The sequence below is a fragment of the Malassezia globosa genome (genome assembly GCF_000181695.2).
Source record: "Malassezia globosa CBS 7966 chromosome Unknown mgl_sf_4.1, whole genome shotgun sequence".
Taxonomy (NCBI): Eukaryota; Fungi; Basidiomycota; class Malasseziomycetes; order Malasseziales; family Malasseziaceae; genus Malassezia; species Malassezia globosa.
The window spans coordinates 363,266-377,344 of NW_001849869.1; the positions used below are offsets into that span (position 1 = coordinate 363,266).

General features: G+C 51.8%; 7 protein-coding genes across 7 annotated transcripts; 3 read left to right on the forward strand and 4 right to left on the reverse strand.

Annotated features, from left to right (window-relative positions):
* Positions 1 to 158: 158 nt before the first annotated feature.
* MGL_1920 (uncharacterized protein) lies at positions 159 to 1,298 on the forward strand (the record flags this gene model as incomplete). Its single annotated transcript, XM_001730869.1, has 1 exon — positions 159 to 1,298. One exon carries the CDS (start codon positions 159 to 161, stop codon positions 1,296 to 1,298), a length of 1,140 nt encoding a protein of 379 aa, XP_001730921.1.
* Positions 1,299 to 1,406: 108 nt separating this feature from the next.
* Positions 1,407 to 2,709, reverse strand: MGL_1921 (uncharacterized protein; the record flags this gene model as incomplete). The annotated part of the gene is made up of 2 exons (XM_001730870.1): positions 1,407 to 2,334; positions 2,378 to 2,709. The coding sequence occupies 2 exons, from the start codon at positions 2,707 to 2,709 to the stop codon at positions 1,407 to 1,409; spliced, it is 1,260 nt and encodes a 419-aa protein (XP_001730922.1).
* Positions 2,710 to 2,867: 158 nt separating this feature from the next.
* Positions 2,868 to 4,669, forward strand: MGL_1922 (uncharacterized protein; the record flags this gene model as incomplete). Its single annotated transcript, XM_001730871.1, has 5 exons — positions 2,868 to 3,128; positions 3,153 to 4,287; positions 4,332 to 4,398; positions 4,436 to 4,569; positions 4,608 to 4,669. 5 exons carry the CDS (start codon positions 2,868 to 2,870, stop codon positions 4,667 to 4,669), a joined length of 1,659 nt encoding a protein of 552 aa, XP_001730923.1.
* Positions 4,670 to 4,927: 258 nt separating this feature from the next.
* On the reverse strand, positions 4,928 to 6,949 carry MGL_1923 (uncharacterized protein; the record flags this gene model as incomplete). The annotated part of the gene is made up of 1 exon (XM_001730872.1): positions 4,928 to 6,949. The coding sequence occupies one exon, from the start codon at positions 6,947 to 6,949 to the stop codon at positions 4,928 to 4,930; it is 2,022 nt and encodes a 673-aa protein (XP_001730924.1).
* An 898-nt stretch (positions 6,950 to 7,847) lies between these two features.
* MGL_1924 (uncharacterized protein) lies at positions 7,848 to 10,223 on the forward strand (the record flags this gene model as incomplete). The annotated part of the gene is made up of 1 exon (XM_001730873.1): positions 7,848 to 10,223. One exon carries the CDS (start codon positions 7,848 to 7,850, stop codon positions 10,221 to 10,223), a length of 2,376 nt encoding a protein of 791 aa, XP_001730925.1.
* Positions 10,224 to 10,495: 272 nt separating this feature from the next.
* MGL_1925 (uncharacterized protein) lies at positions 10,496 to 11,455 on the reverse strand (the record flags this gene model as incomplete). The annotated part of the gene is made up of 1 exon (XM_001730874.1): positions 10,496 to 11,455. One exon carries the CDS (start codon positions 11,453 to 11,455, stop codon positions 10,496 to 10,498), a length of 960 nt encoding a protein of 319 aa, XP_001730926.1.
* Positions 11,456 to 12,173: 718 nt separating this feature from the next.
* MGL_1926 (uncharacterized protein) lies at positions 12,174 to 13,988 on the reverse strand (the record flags this gene model as incomplete). Its single annotated transcript, XM_001730875.1, has 1 exon — positions 12,174 to 13,988. The coding sequence occupies one exon, from the start codon at positions 13,986 to 13,988 to the stop codon at positions 12,174 to 12,176; it is 1,815 nt and encodes a 604-aa protein (XP_001730927.1).
* Positions 13,989 to 14,079: the final 91 nt, after the last annotated feature.

The window sequence follows — 14,079 nt, forward strand, 5'->3', positions numbered from 1 at the left end:
TCCATCGGCCATAAATACAGCCAATCCAATTGAAAGGTTCTGTGGCTTTGATGCACTTATCTCCCCAGTGTCTACGCCCTTGGCTCTTATCTTGGAGCGTTGCCACTTCACCTCGAGTGTGTCGACTGCCTTTCCGTCGGACACTGTGTACAAGCGTCATGTCCCAGAGCCCCTCACCGCTAGACGCTTCCCGGCTTGTGATACACAAGTCGGATTCGTTACGTCAATGCCCCCCTGTCAAGGACATCGTGTTTGGGCGCACCTTTACTGACCACATGCTTAAGATCCCTTGGACTGCCGCGCGTGGGTGGGGCGAACCTTCAATTGAGCCTTACGGCCCATTGTCTTTGGAACCCAGCAGTGTAGTCTTGCATTATGCGGTCACGTTGTTTGAAGGTATGAAAGCTTACCGCGATGACCACGGCAAGGTTCGTCTCTTCCGCCCTGAGAAAAATATGGAGCGCATGAACCGCAGTGCATCAAGGATTTGCCTTCCGAACTTTGATGAAACGGAACTTCTTAAGCTTATCAAAAAGCTTGTGCAGCTAGACCAGCACTGGGTGCCGTCGGAGCCAGGATATTCGATGTACATCCGTCCCACCCTCATCGGCACGGAGCCTTCTGTAAGCGTGACGCAAACATCGGAGGCATTGTTGTTCGTTATTCTTTCACCCGTTGGCCCGTACTACTCATCGGGCGTGAAGCCGGTAGCGCTGGAAGCGAATCCACAGTACGTCCGTGCGTGGCCCGGCGGCACAGGTAACGCAAAGATTGGTGCGAACTATGGTCCTGGAGTGATGCCTGCAATGCAAGCGGCCGCACGTGGATATCAGCAGATTCTGTGGTTGTTTGGAGAGGAACACTACGTGACGGAAGTCGGCACGATGAACTTTTTTGTGGTACTGAAGAAGGATGACGGCGTATGGGAAGTTGTGACACCGCCGCTTAACGGCCTCATTCTGCCGGGTGTGACGCGTTTGTCAATTCTCGAGTTGCTGCGTGCTCACCAGAACGGGGAGGAACGACTAAAGAATGTACCAAAGATCGAAGTGAATGAGCGTGACATCAAGATGCAGGAACTCGTTGATGCGGCCAATGCTGGTAACATTGTAGAAATGTTTGGAGCAGGCACCGCCGCTGTCGTGAGCCCAGTGAACCGGATTGGCTATATGGGCAAGGATATTCACGTGCCAGTGGGCGAGTCGGGCTTCGGTGTCATTACGGAAGCTGTGCTCAACAAAATCACGGGTATCCAGTGGGGCAAAGAAGAGCACCCATGGTCAGTCCCCATTGAGTAGATAAAAGAACGACCTCTGTAACTGAAAACTATACATGTGTGTAGCTGTTTGACTTTGTTTCCCCGCAGGGACGTTATGTTCCTTCCCCTTGATTATATGGTCGCATACCTATAAGTCTGCAAAAAAGCTAGCATGCTGGTCCACATCATGCACGGACTTCTTCCCCGCCTTGGATTTTGCAGTGCGGCGCTTAGTTGCCGGCGGCGGTTGCATCACGTCAGACTCGCCTGCGCTTTCATCACTTCCATCAGCACTGCGGGCAATGAGATGTGCTTCGTCTGACACTAGCATGACAGCCGGCTCCGGTTCGGCAGCATCTGTTTCCACGTCGCCCTCCTCAAGCAGTGGCGCAAGATCGGTTAACTTGCACTCATTACCATGGCCGATGCTTGCAATGAGATGCCCTTTCCGCTTCATGCATTCAATCGGCATGCCACCATGATCGCCCACAATCCCAAGAAGCTTGTGTGGGAACAGCTGGACGACACGGATCAGGCCATCTGATGAACCCGTCAGCACAGTGTCTTGATCCAGTGTGCAAAGAGCATCAACGCTCGACGGATGCCCAGGAAAACGATCGGCATGATCAAGAAGGCCTCGGTCTGGCGCCCATAATGAGAGAACGCCCAGTTGTGTGCCAACGACGAGTTTTTTGCCGTTCTTGATCGATGCAATTGAAAGCAGCTCGTCTTCTTGGTCCTCACTGACTTCCACACCCTTTTTCCCACCATGAATATCGATTACACTAAGCGTGCCATCACCACTCGTGACGATCAATCGACTGCGTGCTCTCTCTTCATCTCGCTTCCGCTTCAAGTCATCTTCCTGATCCTTTTTCTTCGAACGCGGCGGATCAAGATGTGTACACCAGAGCATATCTGTGATCCAGTCGGAATGATGATCATACGACCTTAGTGGCTTCGCTTCGGCATCGCCCTCGGGTGGACATCGGGGGTCCCAAAGTCGCACTATACCATCATCATCACCCGTAGCCATTAGTCCCTCATGGATAGGCAGAATGCGGGATGGCGCAGACCTGCGTTGGTGTGAGTGCATGTATGAACACACAACGGACATACTCATGCGCACGAGGCCAACGCGCCTTGACATGGCCATCACTAGGATCCAGCGCAATGATGGACTTGTCTTTGAATATGCAGAACAAATTTGATCCAGATGCGTCAAAGGCCACACCACGGCAGCTTTTGTGCGAGGGACGCACACTCCATACGCGTCTGTATGCTTTACCAGACGTGCGTGACTCGTCGGGCTGTGTGGATTGGTTGTGAAACATGGCCCCATAGTCGAACAATTGGACCTTGCCACTGATTAGACCCACTGCGATCTGGTGTACACCCTCATCAGGATGAAACGACACGTCTAGAGCATCAGACGACAACGCAATGTCCATGAAGGCTTGAGTGCGTGATGGCCTGTAGCATCAAGGAGAACATGGCGATGCTTGCACGTGACGTATCTCCCAAATTTTTCATGAGCGATTTCCGTGATACGCGCTAGTGAACTCGAATAAAACGCAACGGCGTGTCGTGCAATAAGGCAAAGTACGCCATGGCTACCGACGAGGTAACAAAGAGGCACCGGAAGCACAAAACGGAGGATGTAGTCGATTTAAAAGAGAAAAAGGCAAAGAAGGAGAAAAAAGAGAAGGATCGCAAGAGAGAAGAGAAAAAGAAAGATGAGAAGGATGAGAAGAGGAGAAAGAAGGAACGAAAAGAAAAAAAAGAAAAGGAGACAAAACAGGAAATGCCTGATGAAAAACATACCGTTGAGGAGCCTGAGGCAGTTCCTTCCTCAGGGAATAGTGGCGTGGTACGTGTGTCTCACTAACGATAGTCTGCGAGTGAGGCTAGGGCCTTCATGGAAGAAAACAACATCACAATTGAGATGGCTGAAGAGTCAAATGACAAGCCACCTAGGCCTATGCTGTCGTTTGATGAACTGAATGGTAAAATTAATCCCAAGCTCAAAGAACGACTTGATATGGAAGGATTCTCCAAGCCGACTCTGATTCAATCTTGCTGCTGGCCAGTGCTTCTCCAGGGACGCGACATGGTCGGTGTGGCCGAAACAGGCTCTGGAAAAACATTGGCATTCGGCATTCCAGCTTTGCAATATGTGATGGAGCAGTGGCCTCCGTCGTCAACATCTTCGATCAAGAAGAGCAAGAGTAATAACAAGAACAAGATTCATGTGCTTGTCATTGCACCAACGCGTGAGCTAGCAATCCAGACGCGAGATAACCTGGCACGCGTCGCCGAGCCTCTTGGATATGGCGTGTTCTGCTTATATGGTGGTGTATCGAAAGGTGAACAGATCCGTGAGCTAGCTTCTTATGCCCTACCTGTGCATATTATCGTGGGCACGCCTGGACGCGTGTTGGATCTGGCTCGTGAAGAGTCCCTTGACTTGGGTCACGTTAGCTACCTGACTCTAGACGAAGCAGATCGCATGCTTGACAAGGGCTTTGAGCCTGATATCCGAGCAATTATCGGTATGACCAAAACAAACGAAGATGGGCGTCGCACCAATATGTTTAGTGCAACATGGCCGCCGGCAGTGCGAGGACTGGCCGACACATTTATGCGCGTGCCCGTGCGTGTCACAGTCGGTAGCGATGTGCTAAGTGCGAATCGGCGCGTTTCGCAAACGGTACAAGTCTTAGACGATGGACGTGCTAAGGAGCGGGCGCTCAATACGTTCTTGCGCACTATTCAGGCACAGAAAACGAACGAAAAGATTCTTATCTTTGCTTTGTACAAGAAAGAAGCACAACGTGTTGAGAATACCCTCCGTCGATGGGGATATCGCGTGTCAGGTATTCATGGTGACTTGAGCCAACATGATCGTTTGGCGAGCTTGGAGGCGTTCAAGACTGCAGAGACGCCATTGCTTGTCGCGACGGACGTAGCCGCTCGCGGTCTTGACATTCCCAACGTGGAATATGTCATCAACTACACATTCCCATTGAGTAAGTTAAATTGTTATATTTTTTTTTGTTTAACATATGTACAGCGATTGAGGATTACATCCATCGTATTGGACGCACAGGCCGCGGTGGTAAGAGCGGCAAGGCTATCACGTAAGTATATTTTCATGCAATGCCTCTAATCATGTAGCTTCTTCACGGATGAAGACAAAGCCCATGCAGGCGAGTTGATTCGCGTTTTGAAAGATGCAAATCAACCTGTGCCGAAAGAGATGGACCGCTTCCCCACAACAATCAAACGCAAGACACACTCGAGCTATGGGGGTATGTACATCTAACGAAATACGTTGACGTTTCAACAGATCATTACAAAGAGCTGGTCCCTGGTAAAGCGAAAAAAATCACGTTCGATGACGATGATTAATTTGCTAAAGATGTGTAGAATAAAGTCTGTAGTGGGAAAAGAAAAGCCTACATCAAGTCAGAATGGTGAAGGAAATGCACGCAAAATGTTAACACGAATGAAGAACATTCATCGAGGCCATATAAGAGACAAAAAGTTACTCCCAACGTGGGGCTCGAACCCACGACATTCAGATAACTCCTCGAAACCAAGGAGACTCTTTAAGAGTCTGACGCTCTACCGACTGAGCTAGCCGGGACAAGTTCTTAAAAGGTAGTATCACCAAGTACAATATAATTCACATACATTTTCTTCTGATATAGGATCCCTGTTGCCATGTTCACTAATGCCCACTATCAGGCTTGCATATACTTTTTTGCTTGCTCTACTCAGATATATAACAAGAATGAAATTAATTTTGTAGTGACACTGTTGAGTTAGATGTTCAAGTATACTATACGTACTCAGGCTGGCCAAGAATGTCAGAATCAAACGCTGGCGGACCTCGACAATGTCTTCAGGCACAAGGAAAATCAAGGCGCCCAACTTGCGTGCAATGCTGATAGCCAGCTTGGCATTTAATCGACACTCATCCTCCGTACATCCATTCGTGATAAGAGATTGGTCAACGATACCAGGTCGAAGGGTATCCAGGAGGTCAAGAAGGAATTTTGCGTTCGAAAGAGATGGATCACGCAAAGAGCGAATCTGCTGCGTCGATTTGCCGGACGCCTTAACGCGTTTGTTGGCCCAATCCAAAATCTCAAGATCCGAAACAGACTTGCCGCTTTTCGACAGACCCTGAAGTGTAGCTGTGACATTCGCACGCATCACCTGCCAAACAAGGCCCAGTGTGAGAGTCTTGGCACCGTCGGTGATATCCGCGCCCTGAATTCCGACGATATGCATGTTGTTCGCTTTGGCTAGCTCAATGACATAGTTCGTGTTTTCGACCATCTTAAAGCGCGAGAGCGCAGTGCCTTCTTTCGGTCGAGAAACCCGCTTCCACATGACCGAGCCGGGAAGCACCCTGTCGAACGACTGCAGAAGAACATATCCATCCTTCAAATCCTCAAAGAGATTGTATACACCGGGTTGTACATCCAAGCTGTTGAGCCAAAGAGTGAATACGCGCGCTTCTCTTTCGCCCTCTGCATCGAATTCCTCGACTTCAACGGGCGGGGCCTCCTGTAATGGCTCGAGACTTGGCCATGTGTTAAATAGATGTGCGACAAAAGCAAGATTCAGTTTGGGATTCCCAGAAATCATAGAGCCTGGTGTCAAATACTTGCGACAGCCAATCGCATCGGCACGCTGAAGCACCATTTCAGCGCGCGAGAGTAGGTCCTGTTCATGGAGTGGGGCGCGATCACATTTGTCCGGCTTGATTTGTGAGAGAAGAACCGTGTAGTTTTCGCCATCTGAAACGTCTTTCGAGAAATTGGAAACGCATCGGTGCCAGTTGGCTGCTTTCAAATGGTAGTTGAACCAGCGCAGGAGAATTTGGTCAGGTGGGAGCTTCAAAAAGTCTTCGTGCGTTTCGCCCTCCTCCAATAGGCGGTACAGCTCGGGATGGTGCTTCAAATCAATCTTGTTGAGAAGCGCACGACGCACAATCTGCCAAATAAGCCCTAGAATCAAGTGTTCGCGACCATCTGTGATGTCCTGAGCACCAATGTTCACAACACTACAGCCAATCGCTTTAGCGGACTGGATCACGACGTTATTGTTTTCAGTCATTTGAAACGCATTTGGACCTTTTCCAGCTTTTCCAATATTCAATACACGCTCATCAATTGTGTCAGGCACAGCCGAATTGATCAGCTTGCAAAGTAAGAGGCCGTCACGACACTCATCAAAGAGCTGGAACGTATCAGTTGGGATCGGCAGGCGGTTCCCGACATGCGCATCACCACTTAGACTCGAGTTTATGTGGCGCGTAAATTCGTTGCGTTCGTCTTCGTTGATCGTATGCTGCGTCGATGCATTGCTGCCTTTGACCATCACTTTGCCCTTCGACACGACACCAGCCTCTGCATTGCTGCCTTTGCGCAAACGAGACACAAGGTCCACAAAGTCTTCAAGCTCTACACGGCCACTTGCATCGAGATCGACGTCCTTGAGTGTTTCGCGTACTTGGTCATATGAGGCATTCTCCAGCTGCTGCACCTCTTTGAGTACCACCTGTCGCTCAAGACTTCCACGATCATCAATGTCTATCTGCTTGAACTTCGATATAAGGGACATCATCTCTTCCTGGGAAAAGTTGGGGTACCTTTTCTGCAACTTGATGGCCTCCATCGTGCTAGTGATGCGCTTGGCTTCAGGAGAAGATTGGATTGGTGCTGGAGTGGCGATGTGAGTAGCCGATCCACAATTCTTGTCGCCCGCACGGACGGAGTATCTCAATGGCTGAAAGGAAATCGAAAACCCAAATAGCACGCGTGTGCTCGCGCGCGTGTGGAGGGACACAGTAAATGCGTAAGCATCAGCACAGGCAAAGTATGACGACTCCACGTGACCATCGTGCGTGTGTGCAGGCACAGGTGAGATGGACAACACGCGCAGTCAAGCCAAAAGTGAATTTGGGATGTCAAGATCAGAAAAAAAATTGTAGGTTGATGTGCCACTAAATGTGTGGGAGAAAGGTCGTTTTATCCTTACACAAGGAACTCGATTGCTGACAAAAAAACGCGTCCACGTTCGTACGCTCTTACACTTTTGACGTGTGTTCTTGAGTGATAGAAGCTCGTCATAGTCACTCGTTGAGCCAAGTTTGGGATTTGCGCTTCTTAGGAACTCGTGAGACAGTGAGAGTGATTGTGCGATTGATCTTCGTACATTCGGCGTGAGAATGAAGTGTACGCAAGAACTATGTGCTAATAAAGTGAGTCTCTCACAGCTTGCAGCTGAACTCTGTGCCGGACTGGTCACAGCATTATGTTAAGTATGTTGTATGAGGTTGATGGTGGTATCTCGGTGCTGAACTAACGCTGTGTGCAGTTATCAGCACTTGAAAAAAATTGTGTACTCGTTGGAGCGCGCGCAGTATGAGGCGAATGACACCGAGGCTGTCGAACAGGGAGGCAATTTGGAGAGTGAGTCGGAGACGCTGCTGTGCAGGGAGCCGAGTTACTTGGATCGCCAGTTTGTGCCGCATCTCGACAAAGAGTTGAGAAAGATCGTGGACTTCTACTGTATGAAAGAAAAGGAACTGTTTGACGAAGTTGAAGCGACACATGAGCACGTAAGGATGGCCGAGGAGGATGACTATGAAGGAGGTGGTGTCGAGTCAGATGTGGATGCATCGTATGAGGGTGCACATATTCCTATCGGTGGCAGAGACGCGGAAGATTCGACGGGACGCCTTGCCCCACATAGACGTGCATCGCCTGCCGCGGTGCCAACTCGTCGAGCACACTCGCTCGCATCGATTCACGATCCAGATGCTCATACACAGCCGACCCAAGACACGCTGCCTGTGTCGCGCCGGTGGCTCCATACATTTGGCCGTCGTGGTTCGTTCCACAAATCGTCGCGTCGACATCACAGTCCAAGTGCATCGAGCTTTGACACGACAAATGTCGAGAGCATCGATGGCCACTCGGAGCGTGGTTTTGGCGGCGCGGGTGGGAGAGCACTGAGTGTCTGGGTGTCGCAGGATGACTATGCGATAGATATGCGGCTGACAATAAAGCGCAGGCTTATGGAGCTCTACACCTCGTTGAATGAGCTGAAAGGTTTTGCCGAGCTGAATCAAACAGGCATGAAGAAAATCCTTAAGAAGTATGACAAGACAACAGGCAGCTCGCTCAAAGACCGGTACATGGAGCAGGTGGTGAAAGTCAAGTACCCGTTCCAACCACAGACCAGCAAGTTGCTAGAGGAGCGTGTGGATGAACTCGTTCACTTGTATGCGCGTGTTGCGACCCGTGATGATGTAGAGCTTGCTGCTCAGCAGCTCCGCATGCAGCTTCGTGAGGAGGTCGTGTGGCATCGCAACACGGTGTGGCGTGAAATGATCAACATTGAGCGCCGAGCGCAGGCCGCGTCACTGGAGAAGGGCTTGATGGGCCTCACAGGCGGGCATCTGCTTAATGAGCAGCCAGAGCTGCCCAGGGTGATTCGCACACCATTCGGCTCTTTTGTTGTGCCATCGTTCTGCACGGTAGGCACATTACAGCTGACTGCATCGCTCGTGTTGTTTGTCGCGTTGCTCAAGGTGCCGGCGCTGCGCTTTTTTGAGCGCATTGAAGTACAGAACTGTTTTGCACTTCTTGTCCTGTGTACGTGCCTGTGGGTGACAGAGGTGGTCGAGCTGTTCGTCACGTCGTTGCTGGTACCGTTCTTAATTGTTACGCTTCGTGTTGCGCGCGAAGGCGAGGGCGAGGGGCGTCGATTGACGGCGCCCGAGGCGAGCAAGTGGATTTTTGCCCAGATGTTTGCGCCAAATGTGTCGCTGTTATTGGGCGGATTTACTCTCGCAGCGGCCTTGTCCAAGTATGGGATCGACAAAGTGATTGCAACACGTGTACTGCAGTACGCCGGGACACGGCCTAGCGTAGTTCTGTTGGCGCACATGCTCGTTGCGTGCTTCGCAAGTATGTGGATCTCGAATGTGGCAGCGCCCGTGCTTATGTTCTCGCTCGTCCAGCCGATTCTGCGCAATCTGCCTCCAAAGTCACCGTACGCGACAAGCATGGTGATGGGCATTGCGCTCGCATCGAACATCGGCGGGCAGACGTCGCCGATCGCGTCGCCACAGAACCTTATTGCTCTGCAGTACATGGACAAGCCCCTTGGCTGGGTGCAGTGGTTCGCCATTACGATTCCTGTGAGTGGTACGTCGCTCCTGGTGCTGTGGCTTTTGCTGCTATGGTCGTTCGGCACAGGCTCTGGCGTGCACATCAAGCGGATTCCTGAGACGGACAATTCATTTTCACGTGCGCAATGGTTCATATCGGCCGTGTGCTTAGGAACGATCGTGCTGTGGTGTTTCCAGAACCAGATCCAGGGCATGGTTGGCGATATGGCGGTAACGGCAATCATCCCGCTTGTGCTCTTCTTTGGCACGGGTGTGCTGACGAAAGAGGACTTTAACAACTTTTTGTGGACGATTGTATTCTTGGCCATGGGTGGCATTGCTTTGGGCAAGGCGGTCGCATCAAGTGGCCTTCTGAAGAGCCTTGACTCGTTCGTTCAGAACGAAGTGAATGGCCTGCCGTTGTGGGGTATTTTGGCAATCCTTGTAGGAGTGGGACTTGTTGTTGCTACATTTATCTCCCATACGATTGCGGCTGTCCTACTTGTGCCGATCGCTGCACAGATGGGCGCGAATCTGGTGGAGCCACATCCACGCTTGTTGATTATGGCGACGACGCTCACGTCAAGCGCTGCGATGGGTCTGCCTATCTCTGGATTTCCGAACATGACAGCGATCAATCTCGAAGATGAGGTTGGGCATCACTACGTGTCCGTCAAGACGTTCTTGCGCGTAGGCATTCCTGCAAGTGTCTTGGCTACGATCATCATTGCGACGCTTGGCTATGTCATTATGCTCTTGCTCGGGTTGTAACAGGGAAAAATAATAATAATAATAATAATAATAAAGGAGGGGAGGCGAGGCGAGGAGGGAAATGACATTCAAAACAGACAGCCACGCGATCACGATACAAGAGTCAGAGTCATCATGGAGAAACGATGTTGTAGGAACGAGACGAGCAAGCATGAAAGCTGCGATGACAAGAGTAGACGAGTGCGGGGTATCACGGATTTTCTAGTACATAGAGAGAATGCATTCATACATGATGATGCATGCAATAGATACAAATTCTTCGCACGTTAGAGTTATGCGTGTGACTGGCGTAGGAGTCGGCTCACAGCTTCAAAAGCACCGATCATGATGCCACACGACGGCGCCACTTTCGCGAGCCGCGGCGACAGCCCGCAGAACAGGCCCTGCACACCATCGTTCACCACAATTCGTCGCAATGCTGAGAACAGCGAGCGTGAAGAAACATATACAGCCCGCTGCGCCTGCTCGGCCTGCAGGCGCGTTTTGACCAGATCGAACGGATGCGTCGCAAACGCTGCCACACACCCACTTGATGCACCAACGATGAACGAGATGCCAAATTCGTGCCAGAACGTAGACGTTTGGCTCTCGCCAAAGCCGCGACCTGTAAGAAGAACCTTGCCGCCCTCGTACCCTGTGAAGTAGAGAGCCGAGAACGGCACATCCCGCCAAAGTGTTGCCGAGAGTCCGCGCCACAACACGTGCACCCCCTGCTGCTTGACCTCCATGCCAAGGGGCTGGATCACGGACAGGAAAGATGAGCGGCCATGTGACGCCTGTAACCGTGTGCGAAGCAGCTCGAGAGGCGTCACGAGCGTCGCGGAAATAGCTCGTGCACAGGCACCGCTCATGAGCGACGCTATGAGCAATGGCACTCGAGCAAACGACATGGCCGGTGCCACATCCACTAGCTCATCATGTTCGCACGGCATGTCGCAGGGAAAGTCGGGCATGTGAATCGCGGGACGTGGGATGGGTCCCTGCCATACCGGAACAGGTGCTTCGAACGACAAGATGGCTTGGCGGAACACGTCGTAGAACGACATGTACGTCACCTGGGACGGTATAGTCATTGCCAGAGTAGGCAAGAGACCACGCCAAAGGCTCTGCCACCCTTCAACGCGAGCTACTTTTACTATGCCGTCCCACACACCAGTCAGACGACCTTCGCGCATAACGACCTCGGTTTCACAGAGCTTCGCCACACTGCACTTTTCAGGATATATACACATGGTAGGCGAATTCATAGCGAACGGGACTGTTAGAGGTGTCGATGGGCGCAGCCACGACACACGCGTAGATGCTCGAGCTGACTCATGTGGTGCAGTTCCGTGTACGGGACACGGTGGTCCTTTTATCGTGCCAATATTTGCATGGACAGGCAACGACGCATCGTTCGCTTGCATTTGAAGCCGGGTCTTTATGACGTCCAAAGGCGTCATCAAGAACGACGTCGATACTGATCCTGCAACGGAAGCGATGAAACGATCAAAAAAAGACAAGGCTTGCGGAGACGGTGCTGATGAGTGTGTACCAGCTGTGCTGTGCAGATTAGATTCGGCTTCATGACGCGGCGTCGTAGAGCCACCGTCCGATCCCATGGCGACAGAATCCAGTCTGCGCCACACTTGGTCGGGGTGGAGAGAATAAAAAGAAAATAATGGTTATCGCGACTGGGAAGTAATCACAGCAGATGCGCCACCCCTCCGCTTCCCCCAAATATGATGAACTTTAAAATACTTGCTCGCCCCTGGCACTTTACAGAGCCAGTAAATCAACAACCCTATCATCGGTCTAAAGAAGGGACGTGCGCATACTCTCTGATCTGCTTGGTCCATTTCGTCGTGCCCATTTCGTTGGTTCACCCTACGTCTGAAGCGTACTACTCAATAAAGCTGAATCAGCTCCTCGTATCTCGACATTATCAGATACGATCTTGATCATCTGTCGTTACGAATCAGCTGGAGTATGCGATTGGCGCCGTTCTGCACGCCGACGTCCTTTGCCTTCGCGCCATTTCTCATTCTTTACATCCGCAGATACATCGCGGGGCCGGGCTGCTAGGCGCTTGTAGCGTGTAGTGGGACGAATAGTGCCGTTCCCAAGCGGCACAAGGTGTGCTCGAGCAGGAACGGGTGCTGTGCTGTCTTCAGACGTTGATTGGGGAACAAGCGGCGAGCGTGCTTGTTCAAATGATGTACAGGTAGGTAGACTCGTGCCAGATCCAGTAGCTGTCGCAAGCACAAGGTGCCGCATGAGCTCCGTGCGAATAGCTTCCGATGTCCACAGTGCATGTAACTGACTCGATGCACGCACACTAGATGAGTAGTCAATAAGTCGATCATCCTGGGGTATAGGTGACATTGGCCCTGCATACGTGCTAGCACGCCACTGCACATGGGACGGGTGAAATCCACATTCCCATAGCATGAGCGGACGGTCAGCTGCCATTTCGTACGCAGGCTTTGTTTCAATGGTAGGAAGATCATCGGGCGGCATGGGAAGCGACAGGATGCGGTTCTTGTCATGCGCATTTATGGCGGCACTGCCGGCAGTCACGCGGGCCATGGTCGAGCCTGATTCCGTGAGTGCCCCTGCCCTGTCCGCCGAGTCGATGATCGCCGGCTGTTGGACGTGGTTCGAGTCCATGCTCTCAAGCCACTGCCACACATGTAAGCGATCAGCTGCGGCAGCTCCTGTGTGAACGTTGAGAAGCTCGTCAACAATAGACGGGTCTTCTAGCCGTGCACCCACCATGAAAAGAACGGCCATAATGTGCCGCACTTGATGATACAAAAATGCTGAGCCGCGAAGGTTTAGCACATACATGGGCTCGTCGGTGCTGTGAGGATCCGGTGCTGGAATAGGCCGATCGGACCAGCCGCGACACACTGGGTCAATGCTCGCACCATCAATGCGGCGGCGGAAATTCGTGATCTGTTTCGATGCATCGACCTTGCACATATTCCGGAAATCATGCTCGCCCACGAGCCGTGCAGCGGCGTCACGCATCCGATCAAGATCCAGGCGTCCTGAGAATTGCGAAAGCGACTCGGGCTGCCACACTAGCGTGCTTGGTGCTCCTAAAGTGAAGAAATACTTGTAGTGTCGATAAACACAGTCAAAGCGCGCCGAGAAGGTCGGTCGCACTGGCGACCAAGCTTGGATCCGAATGGTCGGCGGCAACAAACGGTTCAGTGTGGCAACGTATGGCAGTTCCTCGTCACTTGTGTCTGTCAACGGTATAGCCGCTTCGCCCGTCTTGTAACGCAATGGACGTTCATCCACGCATCGACTTCGGATCCACAATGCAACCACTTGTCCTGCCGCACTTACACCTGCATCTGTGCGTCCGCACCTGCTCCAGTCCACATCGTCCATGCTCTTGGTCGCATCGACCAAGCGGGCCGTGCACAGTGCCTCCCATATTGTTTCCTCTACAGTGGGCAATGGCGTCATTTGACCCATCTGAGCGGCAAGACCCGAGTATGATCCGCCGTCATAACAGAAGCGTAGCGCAATTTTCCGACTTGGTTGGGCGGACACATCATAGTGTCGCGGCTGCTTTTTCGCTGGTGAACAAATGGACGGTTGGACTGTGGTATCTGATTCAGCATTCGTGCTCGCTACGCCCGCGGCACGCGCGTCTGCCGGCTCGGCTGGCGGCACATCGACGCCCAGCGATGCAGCTCGTCCTTCTAGCTGTGCAATGCGTCTAAGTAGCTGGTTGCGCGACCAGTCGCCATACTTCTCTCTCGCACTCATATAAGCAGGCCAATGGAGCGTAAAATGTGTGCGAGCAAACAGACAACGACGCAAGATGGGCTGCACGGCCCTAAGCGGCATGCAACAAAAA